Source organism: Chlamydotis macqueenii, chromosome 1, assembly GCF_036417535.1.
Source record: "Chlamydotis macqueenii isolate bChlMac1 chromosome 1, bChlMac1.mat, whole genome shotgun sequence".
NCBI classification, from domain to species: Eukaryota; Metazoa; Chordata; class Aves; order Otidiformes; family Otididae; genus Chlamydotis; species Chlamydotis macqueenii.
This window is the reverse complement of record NC_141556.1, coordinates 559,920-577,096: the sequence shown is the minus strand read 5'-3', so window position 1 is coordinate 577,096 and position 17,177 is coordinate 559,920. Positions and strand designations below refer to the sequence as shown.

General features: G+C 60.0%; 1 protein-coding gene across 2 annotated transcripts in view; it reads right to left on the bottom strand.

Annotated features, from left to right (window-relative positions):
* SHANK3 (SH3 and multiple ankyrin repeat domains 3) overlaps nt 1–17,177 on the bottom strand; it is a 330,415-nt gene that overhangs the window by 154,224 nt on the left and 159,014 nt on the right. For both annotated transcript variants that reach the window (XM_086743634.1, XM_086743643.1), the window contains exon 13: nt 10,787–10,974. In XM_086743634.1, the coding sequence (XP_086599760.1) occupies nt 10,787–10,974 (188 nt within the window). The remainder of the gene's footprint in view (nt 1–10,786; nt 10,975–17,177) is intronic.

The window sequence follows — 17,177 nt, the reverse complement described above, 5'->3', positions numbered from 1 at the left end:
CAGTGCACAATTTAGGGACAAAATTCCCTCTGCTGGGGAATTCAGAAGGCAAAGCACAGGAAACGGAGAAGGACCTTCAGAAAGAGTTCCGGAGCGCAAACCCAGCCCCCCAAACACGCCTTCTGAAAAACACTCTCAATGTTAAATTGAGACGATGATCCGTAAGTACTGCAGTGCCAGAAGAGCATCTGGTGGATGAAGAACAAATTGGATCATAGGCTTGGTTAAAATTAAAAAGGTATCTTCAGGAGAAAAAAAAATAACATTTCTTCAAAAGAAAAGGTCCATCTAGAAGCAAGGTGCAAGAAAGAAGACAGATGCATTCTGAACAACCTGTTGGAAATAAGGTTGAAAATCAAGGACAATTCCTATGCTAGCCAACCTCAAGCACAGATGTTTTCTCTGCTCTTGGGTCCAGCTACTGAGCTGACGCCCAGCCACCCCAATAACGCCCGCTCTGTTTCCCCGCTGTGCGGCCGCAGGCACCGGGAACCCGAGGGGAGGAAAGCAGGAGGCAGAGGATTTCTGCCGCAGCAGTAAGAGTTCTGACGGCACCTCGTTCTCTTGACTTGCCAACGAGGTTTCCCGTCCCACAGCGACAAGCTGACAGGAGTTCTCACCATATCATCGCAGATGCCAAGCACAAACGTTATCGTTTTACGGCGATATGCAATAATCCCCCCTCACACCGGGTACCTGTATGGCTTTCACACACTGAAGAATCTCTTGTTGGCATATTTCAGAGGCACAGGGACAACGTTACTCATCGCTGAACACGCAAACGCAAAGTTGTTGACACAGGAAACGCTTATTACCCTTCTCTTAATGAAAGGAGAGAATAAACTTCATTAGAAACACGCAGGTGAAGAAAGAATGAAAAATCCAGCGCGTCGTAGAAACCAGTCATTTTGCCTAATGGCTTTCAAACGCTTCAAAGCGTCAGCGTGAATGCTGAAGGCAGCGGAGCCGAGTCCTGCGCGGGAAAGGGGCACAACAGGCCAGGCGGCGTACCACGCGAGATCCACCAACACAAACTCTGCATCGTACGCGGCTGTTCCTCCAGCATCTGATTATCTCACCAGCACGGCGTTACACCTGTAATGAGTGTCTTCGTCTGCAGAAGAGGAGGCTGAGGGGAGCCCTCATCGCTCTCCACAACTGCCTGACAGGAGGGTGCAGGGAGGGGGTGCTGGTCTCTTCTCCCAAATAACTCGTGATGGGACCAGAGGAAACGGCCTCAAGGTGCGGCAGGGGAGGTTTAGGGTGGGCATCAGGAAACGCTTCTGCACTGGAAGAGCGGCCAGGCGCTGGACCAGGCTGCCCAGGGCGGTGGTGGGGTCCCCGTCCCTGGAGGTGCTCACAGAACGTGTGGACGTGGCGCCGCAGGACGTGGGTCAGTGGGCACGGGGGTGCTGGGTTGGACTGGATGACCTTGGAGGCCTCTGCCAACCTTAAGATTCTGTGATTCTTTGTAGAAAGCTGGTACTGAAAAAAAACTGACATCGGAAGAAAGTTCCCATAAGTTTTGAAGACTAATAATCCCTGGTAGAGGAATTTACGCTGAAGAAAAAAGAAAGTCCAAAACTGTTTCAGAGATTTGTTTTATCCTAAGCAAGCAAAATCTCTCCACCAGTGTACGTGAATGAAAAGTAAAGTTGGAGACAAGTGAACCACAACAGCTCAGGCTGGCTTGGTCCTTCCTGCAGGCAGCAGAGAACAGAGACCCTGATTCTGTTCTGCCTGACATCGTCCCTAAATCCTCCCTTCGTTCTGTGATATTTTTTTCCTCCAAATTCTTTAGCAGATAGTTCCTTGTCAATGACACCTTGATTTCCAGAAGGGTTATTTGGCCTTAGCAGAACATTTTCAGTTTAGTAACTCCAACAATCCAGAAACCGTGCTGTTGACCTGCAGCAACACGTAAGATCTCAGTGGAAAAATCCTGCCCTAACCTAAGCAAAGAAATGTAGCACAGCAGAAAGCAGGACTTATGACAGACAGCAGTCCCAAGAGGTTGTATAATTCTCATACCAGGCTACAGCAACCAGCCGCATCTTGGCTTCTTCCCATCTCTTTCAAGATGACCTTCCCAGTAGACAAAACAAGAGGGAACAGAAGGAGAATTTCCCAACCCTGGTACGAAGGAAAAGCTTCACCAGTAACTGAGTGCCTCTCAGTGCTGAAGAAGATCTGGAGACACTGTAATAAACTAATTCACAGAAATAAAGCTAGAAAGGGAAACACAGGACCAAGGTTTTTTGGTAACTTTTGTTGCTAGTGATCATAAAAAGCACTCAGCTGAAGCACGTGCCAAGAGACTGTCTCCTACAGACAGTATACGGCCAGAGGAGCCTGATCCAACAGCCTCCTGCAGAGCCCTCAGCAGCGACAGAGCCGCTGGTGGCCGATGGCGTCTTCAAATACAACTCTAGAGATTAACCCCCGATGCCTGGACGCGCTTTGTCCGTATTTACACTCACAGAATTACAAAAGGGTCTGGGTTGGAAGAGACCATTGAAGCCCACCCAGCCCAACCCCCTGCCAGGAGCAGGGACATCTCCAACCGGATCAGGTTGCTCAGAGCCCCGGCCAACCTGGCCTGGGATGTTTCCAGGGATGGGGCACCCACCGCCTCTCTGGGCAACCTGCACCAGAGTTCCACCTCTCTCAGGGTAAAAAAAAAAAAATTTCTTTCTTATGCCCAGTCTGAATCTCCCTCCCTCTATTTTAAACCCATCACCCCCCGTCCTGTCCCACCAGGCCCTGCTGAAGAGCCTCTCCCCACCTTCCCTGCAGCCCCCTTTGGGCACTGGGAGCCGCTCTCAGCTCTCCCCGGAGCCTCCTCTGCTCCAGGCTGAGCAGCCCCAGCTCTCCCAGCCCGGCCTCACAGCAGAGCTGCTCCAGCCCTCTCAGCATCTGCGTGGCCTCCTCTGGACCCTCTCCACCAGCTCCACGGCCTTCTGCTGTTGGGGGCTCCAGAGCTGGACGCAGCGCTGCAGGGGGGTCTCACCGGAGCGGGGCAGAGGGGCAGAATCCCCTCCCTCGCCTGCTGCCCGCGCTGCTGGGGGTGCAGCCCAGGGTGCTGTTGGTTTCTGGGCTGCCAGAGCCCGTTGCCGGCTCACGTTGAGCTTCTCGCCCACCAGCACCCCCAGTCCTTCTCCTCAGGGCTGCTCTCCATCCATTCTCCGCCCACGTGCAGGACCTTGCCCTCGGCCTGGCTGAACTCCACAAGCTTCGCGCGGGCGTGCACGTTACCTGTGTCGTTCAGGGAAGGGGCTGGGGGGGTCGCCCGCCCTATGTGAGCTCGGCGCTCTGCGCCCCGGGGCACGAGCACACAGCACAGCAGCACTCTCCTCAACCAGCGAGCGTGCCTGTCCCTTCACATGACACAAGCAGCCCGATCGTGCGCAGCCTGATCTGTGGCAAAAATTAAACTTTAAACAGAGTGAGAAAATTTTAGGCCAGACCAATTTTTCTAGCCATAGTTTCAGATTACTAAAAATAGAGTTTATAATGCCAACTGGTGGCAGCTTTAATAATCATAGAGGGATTGCTTGTTCCATGCATCCCCAGGGAATCTCCATCTCTTCTGTGCACTGCAGTAGATTGTGACACTTCTTGCCACTGCACTGTCCTCATCACATCCCACCGACCTCCTTAATCCCCAGTTGATATTAGACCATGAACAGATTCCAGAAAGGCTGTGAGACTCTAACAAGCTACTGTCCTCTCCTCCCCAGTGTCCCAACGCCCAACGTACCCCATGAACTCATCGGACCTGACGGCCATTTCTTGGAACTGCTCAGAGCCCCGGCGTCCAGACAGATCCCTGGTGCCAGGGGCTGTCCAGCTGGATGCACGTATCCAGCAGGCTTCTGATCGCCTGCGCTCATCGGGAAGGCAGGGTCCTCAGAGCCGAAACGCTCTCACTCCTGCCCAGGCCTTTGGTCTCTTTCTTTCCAGGTGACGCTGCTGCAGTGGGTATAACCCAAAACCACCTCAAACCTGCAGCCGGCTCTGAACGGAAGAGACTGAGTACTGAACAGCCCTTCCCTCCAAAACGCACATTCCTCCCTGGGGGCCAGCTCTGTTCCAACCACCAGCAAGCGACATCCCAGGTGTCAGGGCCCAGCTCAATGCCAGGTACCAAGAACCGCCCTGCTGCACAACCCCAGCGAAACCCAGCTCAGTCCGGAGCTGCCGGCGCACGCGGCTCCGTGACGGCGACCGCCGGGGAGCACAATGCCGTGGCCTCCCAACGTAACGCCGCTCACCAACCCCTCCTCAGCGAACGGGAGGGTACGGTCACAGCAGGCTCTCGGGACAGCTGCGTGAACCGCAGCACAAGCCGTAACACCCTGAGAAACACCCGACAACGCACAGCCACCTCTGCCCGTGGCCCACCCGGGCTGCCATCAGCCCCTAACGAGCCAGCAAGCAGGCAAGAGGAGAGGAAGGGGAGGCACGGCTCCCGGCTTCAGCTAGATATGTAGTCAATATTCCCAAACCTTGTAAAGTTTATTTGCTTTTGCAAAGTAAAACAGGGCACACCAGTCCTACGTTCTCTTTCTCTTCAACCCCGTACCCACAGCGCTGCAAGAGCCACCTGGCCACCACCCCAGGCCGCAACCACAAAGGCCCGTTTATTTGTAATGGAAACCAAACCGGGTCAGAGAGGAGCAGAAGGGCTGAGCAGAGGTACGAGAAAATTAATTGCAGAAAAGATTTAAAGAATGGGGCCCATCAACGGCAGAGCAGCGTGTGCTCAGGCAGGTACAAAGCAGGCACACAAAATGGCGAGTGGGCCTGCAAAAACCAGAACTTCCACGGAGCTTCTCGTTCCACGGAACGAGAGAACACTCAAACCGGAGAGGAACGTACTTCTACACCGGTGAGATCAGACACGCGTCCCGCCACACCAGGCATCAGCAGCTGTCTCGCGACACACCCCGATAAAGAGCACAGCGGGGACCAGAAGGAGATGAGGCATTTCACAGACAGCGAGAACAGCCAGCGACAGAGCAGGGCGCGACACAATGAAGTCCACCGGCTGCAGGCCACCGCTGAGCCACAGGAGGAAGCCCACATCCTACCATCTCTATTGTCCCCAAGTCCTACCAACCCCGCTGTCCCCACATCCACAACCCCCCATCCCTGGCACACCAGCACCGCTCCCCACGCCGCCCCCCCCACCTCTTCCCACCCCAAATTCCCAGCCACCCTCTCACTCCCATTTGGCCAGAACGTGGCAGATCACACCGCGGCCGCCACGGAGCTCGCAGAGGCTTGGCAGCCACGTGCACCGGGCTCCAGGAGACGTCAGCTGGCTGTGTCCCCCCCTCAGCTGCCATGTCTCGAGCAACTTGGCCTTGAAGCCTCCACACACGGGACAAATTTGCTTGGAAGTGAGTATGAAGCAATCAGAAGGAAACGAAACAACAGTTGCTTCTGTCCAACCACTCAGGAGAGCAAGCTGAAAGTGGGGACCGTGGATCTTCCTGCATGGGGGCCATGCAGTTGCACTTATTGCAAGCAACAAAATCACTTCTTCCAAACAGATTTCTTCACATCCCCAAGATATTTTAGTTGTATTCAGTTCATTTTCTTTTGTCTTTCATGAGCAATTCAATTCTTCTCTTCTTCCTCTTCCATGACTCATTTTTCAACGTTTCCAACAAGAACAAGAGGAAACAATTTATCCACGTCTCAGGCAGCTCTCATTATTCCTGAAAAATCTTTTACCTTCCAAACACTGACCGCCAGACAAACAGCAGGGAAGCATCGCTCCCAGGCTCCCACAGCACCCAGCAACCTCAGCCGCCCAACCGGGATGCTCCACGCGTGGCTCCCAAACGAGGTATCGTTCCGGTCATGCCACGGCGCGTGTCCAAGACCGCCGTGCTGACGGCAGGGCGCCGTTGGTAAAGCCGCGGCGCAGGAGATGCACGGGAAGGTACAGCAGCCGATGGGGACAGCTCTGCGCTGCCGCCTGCCATCGCCCCGCTCCAGCGCGTGAGGAGACAACGACTCCTGTTCCCAAAGGCCTGGCAGGATCCACGCTCGTGCCCAGTTACTTCCGAGGAGCTTAGCGCTGCACAGAGCCGGAACAGCACTCACCCACCCTCACAGCCCAGATCCCAGCAAACTCAGGATGTCAGAGTCAAAGACGGTTTTGCAACGCATTCCGGTCCCCAGGAGAGTTAACGAGTTCCTCAGACGGAAAGCAAGAGCAGTCAGCATCCGAGGGCTACAAGAGAGCGCGAAGCATCGCGAGCTCAGAGAGCAACAGGCTCCCGCTGGCTGTCAGCTCTATCTGCGGCTGCAGGGAACGCTCTGGAGTCAGCGCCACGGACGGGGCGGCTCCAGCTGAAGAGGCCACAGAGACAACGAGAGCAGGAGATGCTCCACAGCACCAGGTGGGATACGGCTCTCGGGCACACAGCCCCCAGCAGAGCCAGCGAGCCCCGGGGTCGCCGCAGCACTACAATAAGGCTGGCAGGCAGTGCTCAGGACCAAGCCCCTTCATCTGTCAGGAAGGGAAAATCGGTCTCCTTTTTCCCACCGAGGACTGGTCACCAGGCCTTTGATGTCTCACAGCCAGGCGACAGCAGCCTGTTGTATCCACAGGCAGACCAAAAAACTATTAAATGATTCAGAAGTCAGGAGAGACGAAGCCTGGGGTCTGGCAGGTTCTAGAGCAGCCTCCCCAGCAGAAGAGCAGGAGGAAAGCACCAGTGGTTTCAAAGGCTGAGCACGATCAGCGTACGGGTGATTAAAGCCACGCAGGGCCAAGGTCTCCACTCACTGACCAGGGGACTGCTTCTCCATCACTGTTCTTCCATCGCTGGGAACAACGCAGGAGCAGCGCTCTGCGCGGAGGCAGCTGTTCGTCACCCCTTTGCTCTTGATCGCCACGGGCATAGACGCTTTGAGGAGGAAGTTTAAAGCTTTGGCTTAACCTTCCAAGTTGTTCACGGCTCCATCTCCAAGCACCTTCACGCAGCCGCCAGCACAGCTGCCTTCCTGCGGGGCGGCGGGGATGCGACAGCCCCAAGTGAACCGTGCGTGGGCAGCCTCTCAAATCTTTCTGGATGGATAAAGAAAGTCCAGAGGAAGCTAGCTGGCTGAGCATCAAAGAGCAACTGCAAAACCTTCCACAACACAGCCTGTCGTCACCGCGCAGTAACGAAAACTCTCCTCCCTGTGCAGCAAGAACTTTACTCACAAGCAATCCCCTCTATCTAAACAGCCTCCAGCACAACCGAGAACCGCTACAATAATAATTCAACAAAGCCACGGCCAGCAGAAATCCAGTTTGCCGTCTATTTCACAGAGGGCTAGCTCAGATACCGCAGTGGGGAATGTCAATACGGAGCCACACCAGAAAGGAAAATCTGCTGTCGGATGCACGTGGAAACAGTTGCTCGAGCAGCACTCCTGCTAATCACAGAGCACAAAGAAATGAGACTCCAGAACCGGCACACTCGGTGTTCCTCATTTCTCCCTGGTTTCCAGGCTGGAGATTCAGTCCTCGCTGCGCCTCGCCTCCGAACCATTTCTCCCTGTGACCTTGTGATTTCAGTGCTGGTGACTACTGGTTCTCCCTTTGCTTGGGGCGCTCACATCTCATTTCATTTCTCATTATCAGCAGCAAGCAGATCAAGGACAGGCTCTCCTCTGCTTGAATTCTTCAGCTATCTTACAAACGAAATAACCGTATTGATTATTGCCTTTGCCAGCCAACAGCTACCAGGGCAGCCAGGGTGCACAGACACGACCAGGCTCCCTATCTTTTTGCTCTTGACACCAAACCGACTCCCACCGCAAAGCCCCGAGGAAATCTGTTGCACAACACAAGGTTCAGCACGTCTCTCGCTCCAAACCCCGTACGTGAGACCCTCGCTTCCCATCCGCGTTCAGCAGAACTTTCGCAGGAGTCCATTTGCTTTCAGCAAGGATCGCAACCTCCGAATGCAGCCCTGGGTGAACGCTCAGGGCCCCTCAGCTGTCCTCACGACAGCACACCAACAAGCTTTTGCTTCCTAACACGGTGACGCTTCCAGCAGGGCCGTGCACAAACCCTTGCGTGTTTGCCGCTCTCTCCGGCAGCGCCGGCAGGCAGCCCCAGCCATCTGAAATCAGAGTTTCATCGCACTCGAGGGATGGCTGTCACGTCCCCTCACCAACGCATCTTGGGATGAGACACCGGCCCCATCACGGCTTCCACACCAGCGATCTCCCGTCCCCAGCCTCCACCTGCTCAGCGCTGCCCTCCTCGCGGAGGTCTCTTCCCACAGCACACTCGTGCTTGTAGACAGCTCTTCACCCAGACTTGCATCTTCGGACGGGTTTCTCCCTCAGCATCACGCTCTGCGAGAGCTCCCTCCACGCAGGGCTCTCGTCCTTGCTCGTCTCCCCAACGCAGCTCAGCCATCTCGTTAGGCAACTGCCTCCTGCAATTCTCTGACAACACTCCCCAAATCTGCTCCCACCCTTCCCCAAACAGCTCTTCTGCTCATGCCCACCACACTTCAACACTTCCCCCAACTGCCACCTTCTCCCTCCCGGACCCTCCACCCCCAACACCCCAGCACTTCGATGCCCGAGCCGCTCAGTGACTCCCTACGGAACTGGCACGTCCTTCTCAGGACCCTGAGCTGAAGCCCCCCAGCTGCCCATGGCCAGGCATCCTCTCCAGCCATGCTCTCCCAACGCCTCTCCCCACTGCTGCCCGTTTGCAGACACCCCGACGCCCCATTAGCTCAAAGCAGAGGTCCAGCACCCCCTCAGCCAGGGACTCCACTGATACCAACTTCTGCTTCCACAAGCCAGCGTGAGAGAGTTCCTCCCACCAACTGGAGATCACCCTGTTTCCAAAAGGAGTCACGACTCCGCCGAACATGACAAAGCACCCGCTGCAGCAGCTCCGCTCCGACCGCGGGGCTCCGTTTATCCCCTCCGCTCCACCTGGCTGCAGCGCCAGGGCACCCTGTCCAACGACTGCCAGCATTCCGGCCCTCGCACCAATTCATCAGCAGCAGTAAATAACTGAGCGCTGCCCATCTACCCTGCCTGGAGACCTTCCATAAGCTGAACTGCTTCTCTTTTAACTCTTACTAAGCCTCCTCAGCCACGCGCGAAGGAAGCCAGCGAGCGCGCCGCCAGCTCCGAGCGGCCATTGCCCACCACAGCCCGCTCTTCCTCCCCGCAGGACTTCCCCCAGCTCGCCTTCCCCTGGAGACCACAGGCAGAAGACACGCAGACAGTCACAGGTGAATACGTGAACTAGGGATTCTGCTGCCAGCGGGTGAAGATGAGACATGGGAAAAGTGCTTCCGACCCCAAAGCCCTGTCCATCTGTTGATGCCTTCCAGCCTCGGGGAAACAAACACCGCGGCCCCTCGGCCACAGCAGCGCAGCTCCATGCATCGCCAACGCGGCTGGCTCCAGCTGCCCCGCCGCAGAAGCCCTCGCTCCTGGCACACCAGCCAAGGCACAGGCACTTCGCGTCCACCTCCCCCTCCACGCAGGGGACAAAACCACATCGCTGGGGGCCACGCAAGCCTGCCGGGACTGCCGCCTCCAGGGGAGGGTTCTCGGCACCCACGGCACAGGACTTGGAGGTGTTGCGCGTTTGAAGCAGCAGTTCACAGCCAGGAACCGCAAGCCCTGCCTCCCACTCCCAGGCTCAGATCCACATTACAGCTAACGCAACGAGCAGATTAGCGGCTGCTCCAGCCCGCATCGTAAGAGGCATCAGCAATAAAAGTGCAGGCAGGAAGATGAAAAGAAGATCCTTAAACTTTCTGTGAAAAACCGTGGAATTAGCCTGCTTGCAGAGGAAGCCTTTTCTCATCCCTGCCTGCTGGAAGCCGACTTACGACCTACCGCAGGGTTTACACGCCTTTCAAGGAGCCGGCCCAGCATAACAGGCAATGCCATTATCCCTGTAAGCCTCTCGGCTCCCGGTGAGCTCGGCACCACCGCGGCTCCTCAGCGTGTGTGGTGGGGAGTTTTGTTTAGGAAGCGCCTCCTTGCCCACCTCGCCGCTCTCAGCCCGCGCCCAGCAAGAGGTGGGCTGGCAACCCGGGGCCTTGCAGATGGCCCACGGCACGGCGCGAGGCAGGAGCGGCTCTCGGGGCGCAGTCAACCCTGGGCCAGAGAGGAGAGGCTTCAGAGAGGCGCCTGCTTCTCCCGGGGGTCCCAGCCAAGCACCCCATCCACAGCCCTGCGCTGTGGGGTGGGACTGACAACCCAGGGCCCAGCTGCAGGACCAGAGGAGCAAGGAGCCGTGGCCCTGCATCTGGGGCCTGACCGGGCAGCCCCGGGGCCTGACCAGCACCCCACAGCCCTGCACCCCAGCACCTGACCCGCGGCCCTGGGGCTGGAGCTGACCGGGGACCCCACAGCTCTGCTACCCCACAGCTGCACTAGGGCCCCGCAGCCCCACAGCCAGAGCTGGGACCCCACAGCCACAGATGGGGTGAGCAGTGCTGCTGGCCCCCAGCCCACAGCCAGAGCTGTGGGGACCCCCGGGCTGGAGCGGGACCCCCGGGCTGGCGGGTGCCATCCCCATGCTGGAGCCCACAGCCATCCTGAAGCCAGAGCTGTGGCCGGTGGGTGCCATCCCCGGGCCGGAGCCTGCCACCGGACAGGGACCCCCGGGCTGCAGCAGGACCCCTGAGCCGGCAGGTGCCATCCCCGGGCCGGAGCCCATGGCCGGTGGGTGCCACCCCCGGGCCCCCCCCCCGCCCGACCCCGCGCCCCGGCCCCCGCCCGCACTCACCCTTGACGGCTTCGCCCCGGTTGAGCTGGATCTCGCCCTCGCCCTGCGGCGCGTAGCTCTTCACCACGATGAACTTGCGGCCGGGCACGGCGCTGTACAGCTTCCGCTTGGGCCCGCGCAGCGGGGCGGGCGCGGCGTGCGGCGCGGGCTCGGCGCCGGGCCCGGGGGGCCCCGCCGGGCCGCCGGGGCTGTAAACGAAGACGTAGGTTACGGTGCTGATGCCCGGCAGCTCGCGGCTCGGCCCGCCGCGGCCCGCGGGCTGCGCCATGGCGGGGCCGGCGGGGCTCAGCGCAGCCCCGGCCGCCGCGGCGCCGCCCGGGCGCGGGCACCGGCTGCGGCTGGGGGGCCGCCGCCCGCCGCCGGCTCCATGGCGCGGCGCCGCCCGCCCCGCGCGGCGCTCCGCTCCCTCCGGCGCCGCGCCGCCGCCGCGCGCACCATGGCCCGGGGCAGGTGCCGCCGCCGGCGGCTCCTCCCCCTGCGGGCGGGGACGGCGCCGGCCCGGCCGCCTCCCGCCCCCGGCCGCCGCCCCCGCGCCCGCCGCCGCCGCCGCCGCCGCCCCGACCGGCCGCCGCCGCGGGGCCGGGGCCGCGCACTGAGCCGCCCCCTGGCGGCCGCCGCCGCCGCCGCGCTGCCCCGGGCCCGGGGAGGGGGGGCAGTGCCGGGGCGGGGGGTGCAGTTTAGGGGTGGGCGGCTGGGGAGGGGGAGTAATTAGGGGGCGGAGCAGCTGGGGGGGACTTCCCGGGGTTGGTGCGGGAGCAGCTTAGGGGGCAGCCTGGGGGGGGAGCAGTTTGGGAGGGGGAGTTCCTGGCGGGCTGGGGGGGCAGTTTGTGGGGGTAGCTTGGGGCGGGGGGGGAGGAGCAGAGGACCGCGGGCGGGGAGGGCAGTTCGGGGAGGGCAGTGCTCCTTGAGGCTGTGGCGGGGGCAGTGCCGGGGGTGCAGTGGTTCGGGGGCAGGGGGCTGCCCAGCTCCCACTCCCGGGGGGGGAGCAGTGCCCGGGTGGGGGGGGGACACGGCAGCCGAGCCCTCTGCGCGGGGGTGCCGCCGAGTCGGGGGTTTCCCTCTGCCCCCCACCTGCCACCGCAGCCCCCCGCGCACGGGGCGAGGCTCGGGGCGGGCCGCAGCCCCCCCCCAGCAGCGCCCCGGCTCCTCCCACCCCCCCGCTCCGGACCCCCCCCCTGCAGCGCCGATTGCAGCCCCGCGGCTCCGGACCTGCAGCCCCTTGGCCCCGCAGCCCCCCCCCCGCCCCCGATCTGCACTGGCAGCCCCTGTCGCGTGCCCACATCCCCACCCAGCACCCCCCCCACGACCCCCGGGGCCGTGCACCCCCCAACCGCCCTCCTGCAGCCGCTCAGGCCCTCGGGGGGGCAGGGGCCCGGCCGCGCAGCGGGGTCCCCTCATGCTGGGGGTGCAGGTGGAGGGAGCGGCAGCAGCAGCCGTTCCGTACGGGTGCCCCCAGAAACGGCCGGAACCTGAGGGGGTACGCGGCTCCTCGGAGCAGGGGTGCAGCCGGGGGCAGGACGGGGGTCCCTGGGCCCGGGACAGCCCCGAGCACAGCTGCCAAGAGCGGGACGGTGGCCCAGCGCGAAAACACGCGGCCCGGCGCGCGAGGCACAGCTTCCGCCTCGGCATCGGCAGGCCGCCCGAAGCCTCCCCTCAAACTTCGTGCGGCGGGCGCAAGGCCGCAGCAGCGGCGCTGCCACACTGGCGACGCGCACCGGACCCCCCAGCCTCGGCCCAGCAGCCTGCTGCGTCGGTGCTGCGCTAAGTTACAGTCCCCCGAGGGAAAAAACCACTTAATGAGAAATAAATAGCTACCCTTTCCTCGTAACGCTGCTAAATGCCACTCCGGCACCGTTTTCAGTCGATGCAGAGATATTAAAGACCAGCTCACATCTCCAAAAGGCCCCTTTATGTTTTTAGAAGCAGTCACGCGAAGCACGCAGAGAATGTAGGTATTGCAGACGGCCCACAGAAATACCCGCGCAGCGCAGCGCAGCGCAGCGCAGCACGCTGACACCGCAGCTCTGCGCCGTGCTCACGCTGGCCCGGGGACGCTCAGCCCCCAGCCGCGGGCACCTGCAGCAGTGGGCTTTGCACGCAGCTGTGGGCGCGCGTGTGGGGCGGCCGGGCTGCCGGCGCGTGGCGGGATGGCTGCCGTGCTCCCGCGCCGGGCCGCGAAGCCCCTCGGTACCGCCGACCGCAACAGGCGCCCACGCAGACCCTCGTGCGGGTAAGCGCAGTCTCGCTGCAGCCACGGCGCTGCCCCAAAGTGCTGACCACGGGTCAGCCCTCCCCTCGCTGCTCCAGCTGCGTCGCCGGCACACGGCCACCTCGGCTATCAAGGGCCCACGGTCCCACCCCCGATCCCGCACCTCGGAAACCTGCGGCGCGATCGCTGCGGTCCTCAGCACCGTCTCCCGTGCATTTTCTCAGCGACGACGGTGCGTCATCTTTCACGCGATTTTTGAAAACGCTGCTGCTGGACGAAGAGCCGGTCCCTGCGCAGGGGACACGAAGATCACAGCAACGGCCCAGAGGCTGCGTGGCCGCTGCTCTGGGGAAGCGCTAATTACGCGGCTCGCAACCCGGCCCGCATCTGCCGTATCGATCCTGCAGCACGCTCATTTTTCAATCGTTAAGGTGTTATTAAGTCAAAATGCCTCGGAAGCCCACATCTGTTATATCAGCGGCACATCTGAACAGGTTTTGTAATAAATTCAAAGAATGCCACCATTTTGTTTGGGCTCTTTTGGCAGGCTCAATTTCAATTAAAGGATGTTAATTAGTTTAATCATATTTCATGTTAATGCCTGCTCGATAGAGATCTGTGTCAGTCCTGCAGCTGCTCCGGGTTCAGGCTTTACTCTGGGAACATTTCTACCTGTATTCCCACCCGGAAAATGAGAGAAAAACTGCCGGAATGGGTTTTCTGCTTTCCCTCCGTCGGGAGCGGAGGACGGCTTGGCGCGTCTCCACGCGCGCTGGCAGTGCGTTGCTTCACCTGCTTTATCACCCGGCGCCACAGGGCACCTCCAGGCCCGAAGGCGCGGGTTCCGGCCTTTGTGGCGCCTCGTTAAGCTGTCGCTAATCGCCGCTGGGTCCCGAGCTCGTTTCTGAACAGCAGCCAGGGCGCCTTGTACACGATGAATAAAACAAACACCGCCGCGGCACTGTTTATTAAGCAGCTCAGGAGCTGCGTAACGTCCCCAGTGAGCAGTCGCGACTTCTCCGCGCGCCATGCCCACGGCCGCCTCCTCCCCGAGACACACACGGCGGATGCCGCGGCCGAGACGCCTGGGCGCAGAGGAGACCGCTGCCCACGGGGGGGCAAAGGGGGCAGCTCCAGTAAAACACCGCCACCGCAAAGAGCGGCAGCCCTTCCTTTTTCTGCACGGATCCGCCCTTGGGGATCACGGGGCTTTTCTGTTCCTCTCGGCCGCGCGCCTGAAACTCGTCCGTCCGAACCACACATCCGATTTCACCGCAGCGACCGGAAAACGACGCTAGGTCAATCAGCCCAGCGGTAGGTAACGCGCGCTGGCACGAGGGACGCGTCGGGTTTGAACGAGCCGCAGCAGCAGATGGAGGACTCGTCCTCCTCACGCCACCTCTGCAACCAGCAGCCGGCTCGGGAGGCCCGAGCTGGAACTGGATCTCCTCTGGGCGCCTGGAGGAGCCCGAGTGGCCTGGCTACGGCATTCCTCCCGGCCAGGCCACGCAGGGGGGCCGCCCCCAGGCCAGGGGCTCGGCTCTGGTTCTCCCGCAGACCAACGAGCGCTTGAGAAACGCGTTGTAAGGCCGTGCGTCAGCAGGAAAACCTGATAGCACGCCTTCCTATAAAATTTCTGCGTCTCGCGCTTGCTCTGCCTGTTGAAATTAACTATCTGAGATGGATTTGATGTGTGGCTCCACGTCTCATGCCTCTTACAGATGTTTTAGCCCCCAGAAGCATTCGGCTTCACGGGTGCCTGAAGACGGTGATGGAGACCTGGCCCCCCGACAGCGTGCCCCCATCACAAACCACGCTGGGTGCCAGTACGGAAGAGCTTCCTCACCAGAGCGGACACCGACAGCAACCCCCTCAGCAAGCACAGGCATCTCTGAGGGAAGGCGAAGTCCCCTTCGCAGGCTGGCGGCAGGCTCAGCTCACCCCACGTGAACTAACAGGGCACAACTGTCCCCACGATTGCCTCAAACACGCCAAGCAGTCCCACATGCCCAGGACGGCTGCTTTAATTTGGACGTGCTCTCCCGGGGCTGATCAGAGAGAATCACTTTTCGTCAGGTGAGTTCTGGCTGACGGATTCTCAGTTTAGGTTTAAACAACCCTCCTCCTCCTCCTCCCTTCTTCGGGGAATTCCTGCCCGCCACTGTCCTGGCAGAGCACCAGCGGTGTGAGGCAAAGCCCAGCTGGTTTTTGGAGAGCGCAGCCGACAACCTGCGGGCGCTGCAGCGTTTGCTGCTGCGGGACAGGCTGTGAAGGTGGGACAGGGCCGTGAAGGCGGCAACAGGCCACAAAGGTGGGTCCGGGGGACATGGCCAGCCCAAGCCAACGAGGCTGTGCCAGAGCTGCGGGAATAACGGAGGCGTTGTCCCGCCTATCGCTGGGAGGCAGGGAACGTACTAAGGTGTCCTGCACGTTATCATGAAAGTGTCTGTTACAGATCCTGATTTTCTTCCCCCTTGAGAGCTGAATGGCAGGGTTGGTGTTGCTTTAGGATACAGAAAGGTTTTTGCATGAGGGAACCTCCTACTGTTTCAAAATGTGCTATAAACTGAACCTTCAGGAATGAAATGTATTTGGCAGCTTTGCAGTTGACCTGCTAGCCTTTCCCAGTAACCGCAGCACTGTTAAAATGGTCCTGAAGTGGTCCTGCCCACAAGGCCCCAGTGCCAACCGCAGGCTTTGCCTTTGCCTTTTGCTGTTCCTTCGCCTTTTCCCTTTTTCCCCGGGAGCTGTCCGTGGTGCTGGAGCTGCCCGTGGTGCTGGAGCTGTCCGTGGTGCTGGAGCTGCCCGTGGTGCTGGAGCTGCCGCTGGCTCCGGACACAGAGCACGGGGTTTGTAAACCACCGCTCTCGACCCGAGAACATTTCCGGGCTCTCACACACAGCTCTGCACCCAGCTGGAGATGATTTCTCTGTAGGAACCTTCCTGGAGACCCAGAGCTGGCTGGGAAGAACCACAGAAGAGCGTGGCCCTGCCACGGGGCTGTCAGCTTGTGCAGTAGTGAGAGTGACCTCTGTGAGCTGCACACTGGTGTTTACCATCACAGAAGGCTTTGGGTGGGAAGGGAAGGTTAAAGCCCATCCAGTCCAACCCCCCTGCAAGGACCAGGCACATCTCCAACCGGATCAGGTTGCTCAGAGCCCCGGCCAACCTGGCCTGGAATGTTTCCAGGGATGGGGCATCCACCGCCTCTCTGGGCACCCTGGGCCAGTGCTCCACCACCCTCGACGTAAAACATTTCTTCCTTATTTCTGATCTAAATCTCCCCTCTTTTCTTTTAAAACCTTTACCCCTTGTCCTGTCACACCAGGCCCTGCTGAAAAGTCTCCCCCCATCTTTCCTGCAGCCCCCTTTAGGCACTGGAAGACCACTCTAATGTCTCCCCGGAGCCTCCTCTCACCAGAGCGGAGCAGAGGGGCAGAATCCCCTCCCTCGCCCGCTGCCCGCGCTGCTGGGGATGCAGCCCAGGGTGCCGTTGGTTTCTGGGCTGCCAGCGCCCGTTGCCGGCTTCTCATCCACGTTGAGCTTCTCATCCACCATCACTCCCAGGTCCCTCTCCTCAGGGCTGCTCTCCATCCATTCTCCGCCCAGCCGGGATTTGTCCCTGGGATTGCCACGACCCAGGTGCAGGACCTTGCCCTTGGCCTGGTTGAACCCCATGAGGTTGGCACGGGCCCCCCTCTCCAGCCTGTCCAGGTCCCTCTGGATGGCTCCCTCCCCTCCAGCGTGTTGACGGCACCACACAGCTCGGTGTCATCGGCGAACTTCCTGAGGGTGCCCTCCATCCCACTGTCCATGTCACCCACAAAGACGTTAAACAGGGCAGGTAAGAGAGAATTTGCCGTCACACAAGCAGTATTATAAAGTGCACCAGGTCCTTATAACCTGGCACCGTTAGACGGAGTTTGACTGACAACCAAACACTGCTTCTCAATTATGGCTCTTACTACGTGTCCTCTGGAAGAAACGCTTTTGCTGTTCTGGAGTTTCAAATTGTTACTACAAGCGTGGCTGACAGATACAGAAATAGACTGGGTTTGATGGAAACGATTGCAGCTCCAGCAAGAAAATAGCAGCCTCATTGCTTCTAAAACTTCCCCAGATTCACAGAGTCAAACAGAATGGTTGAGGCTGGCAGGGATTGACAGAGGTCATCCCATCCCA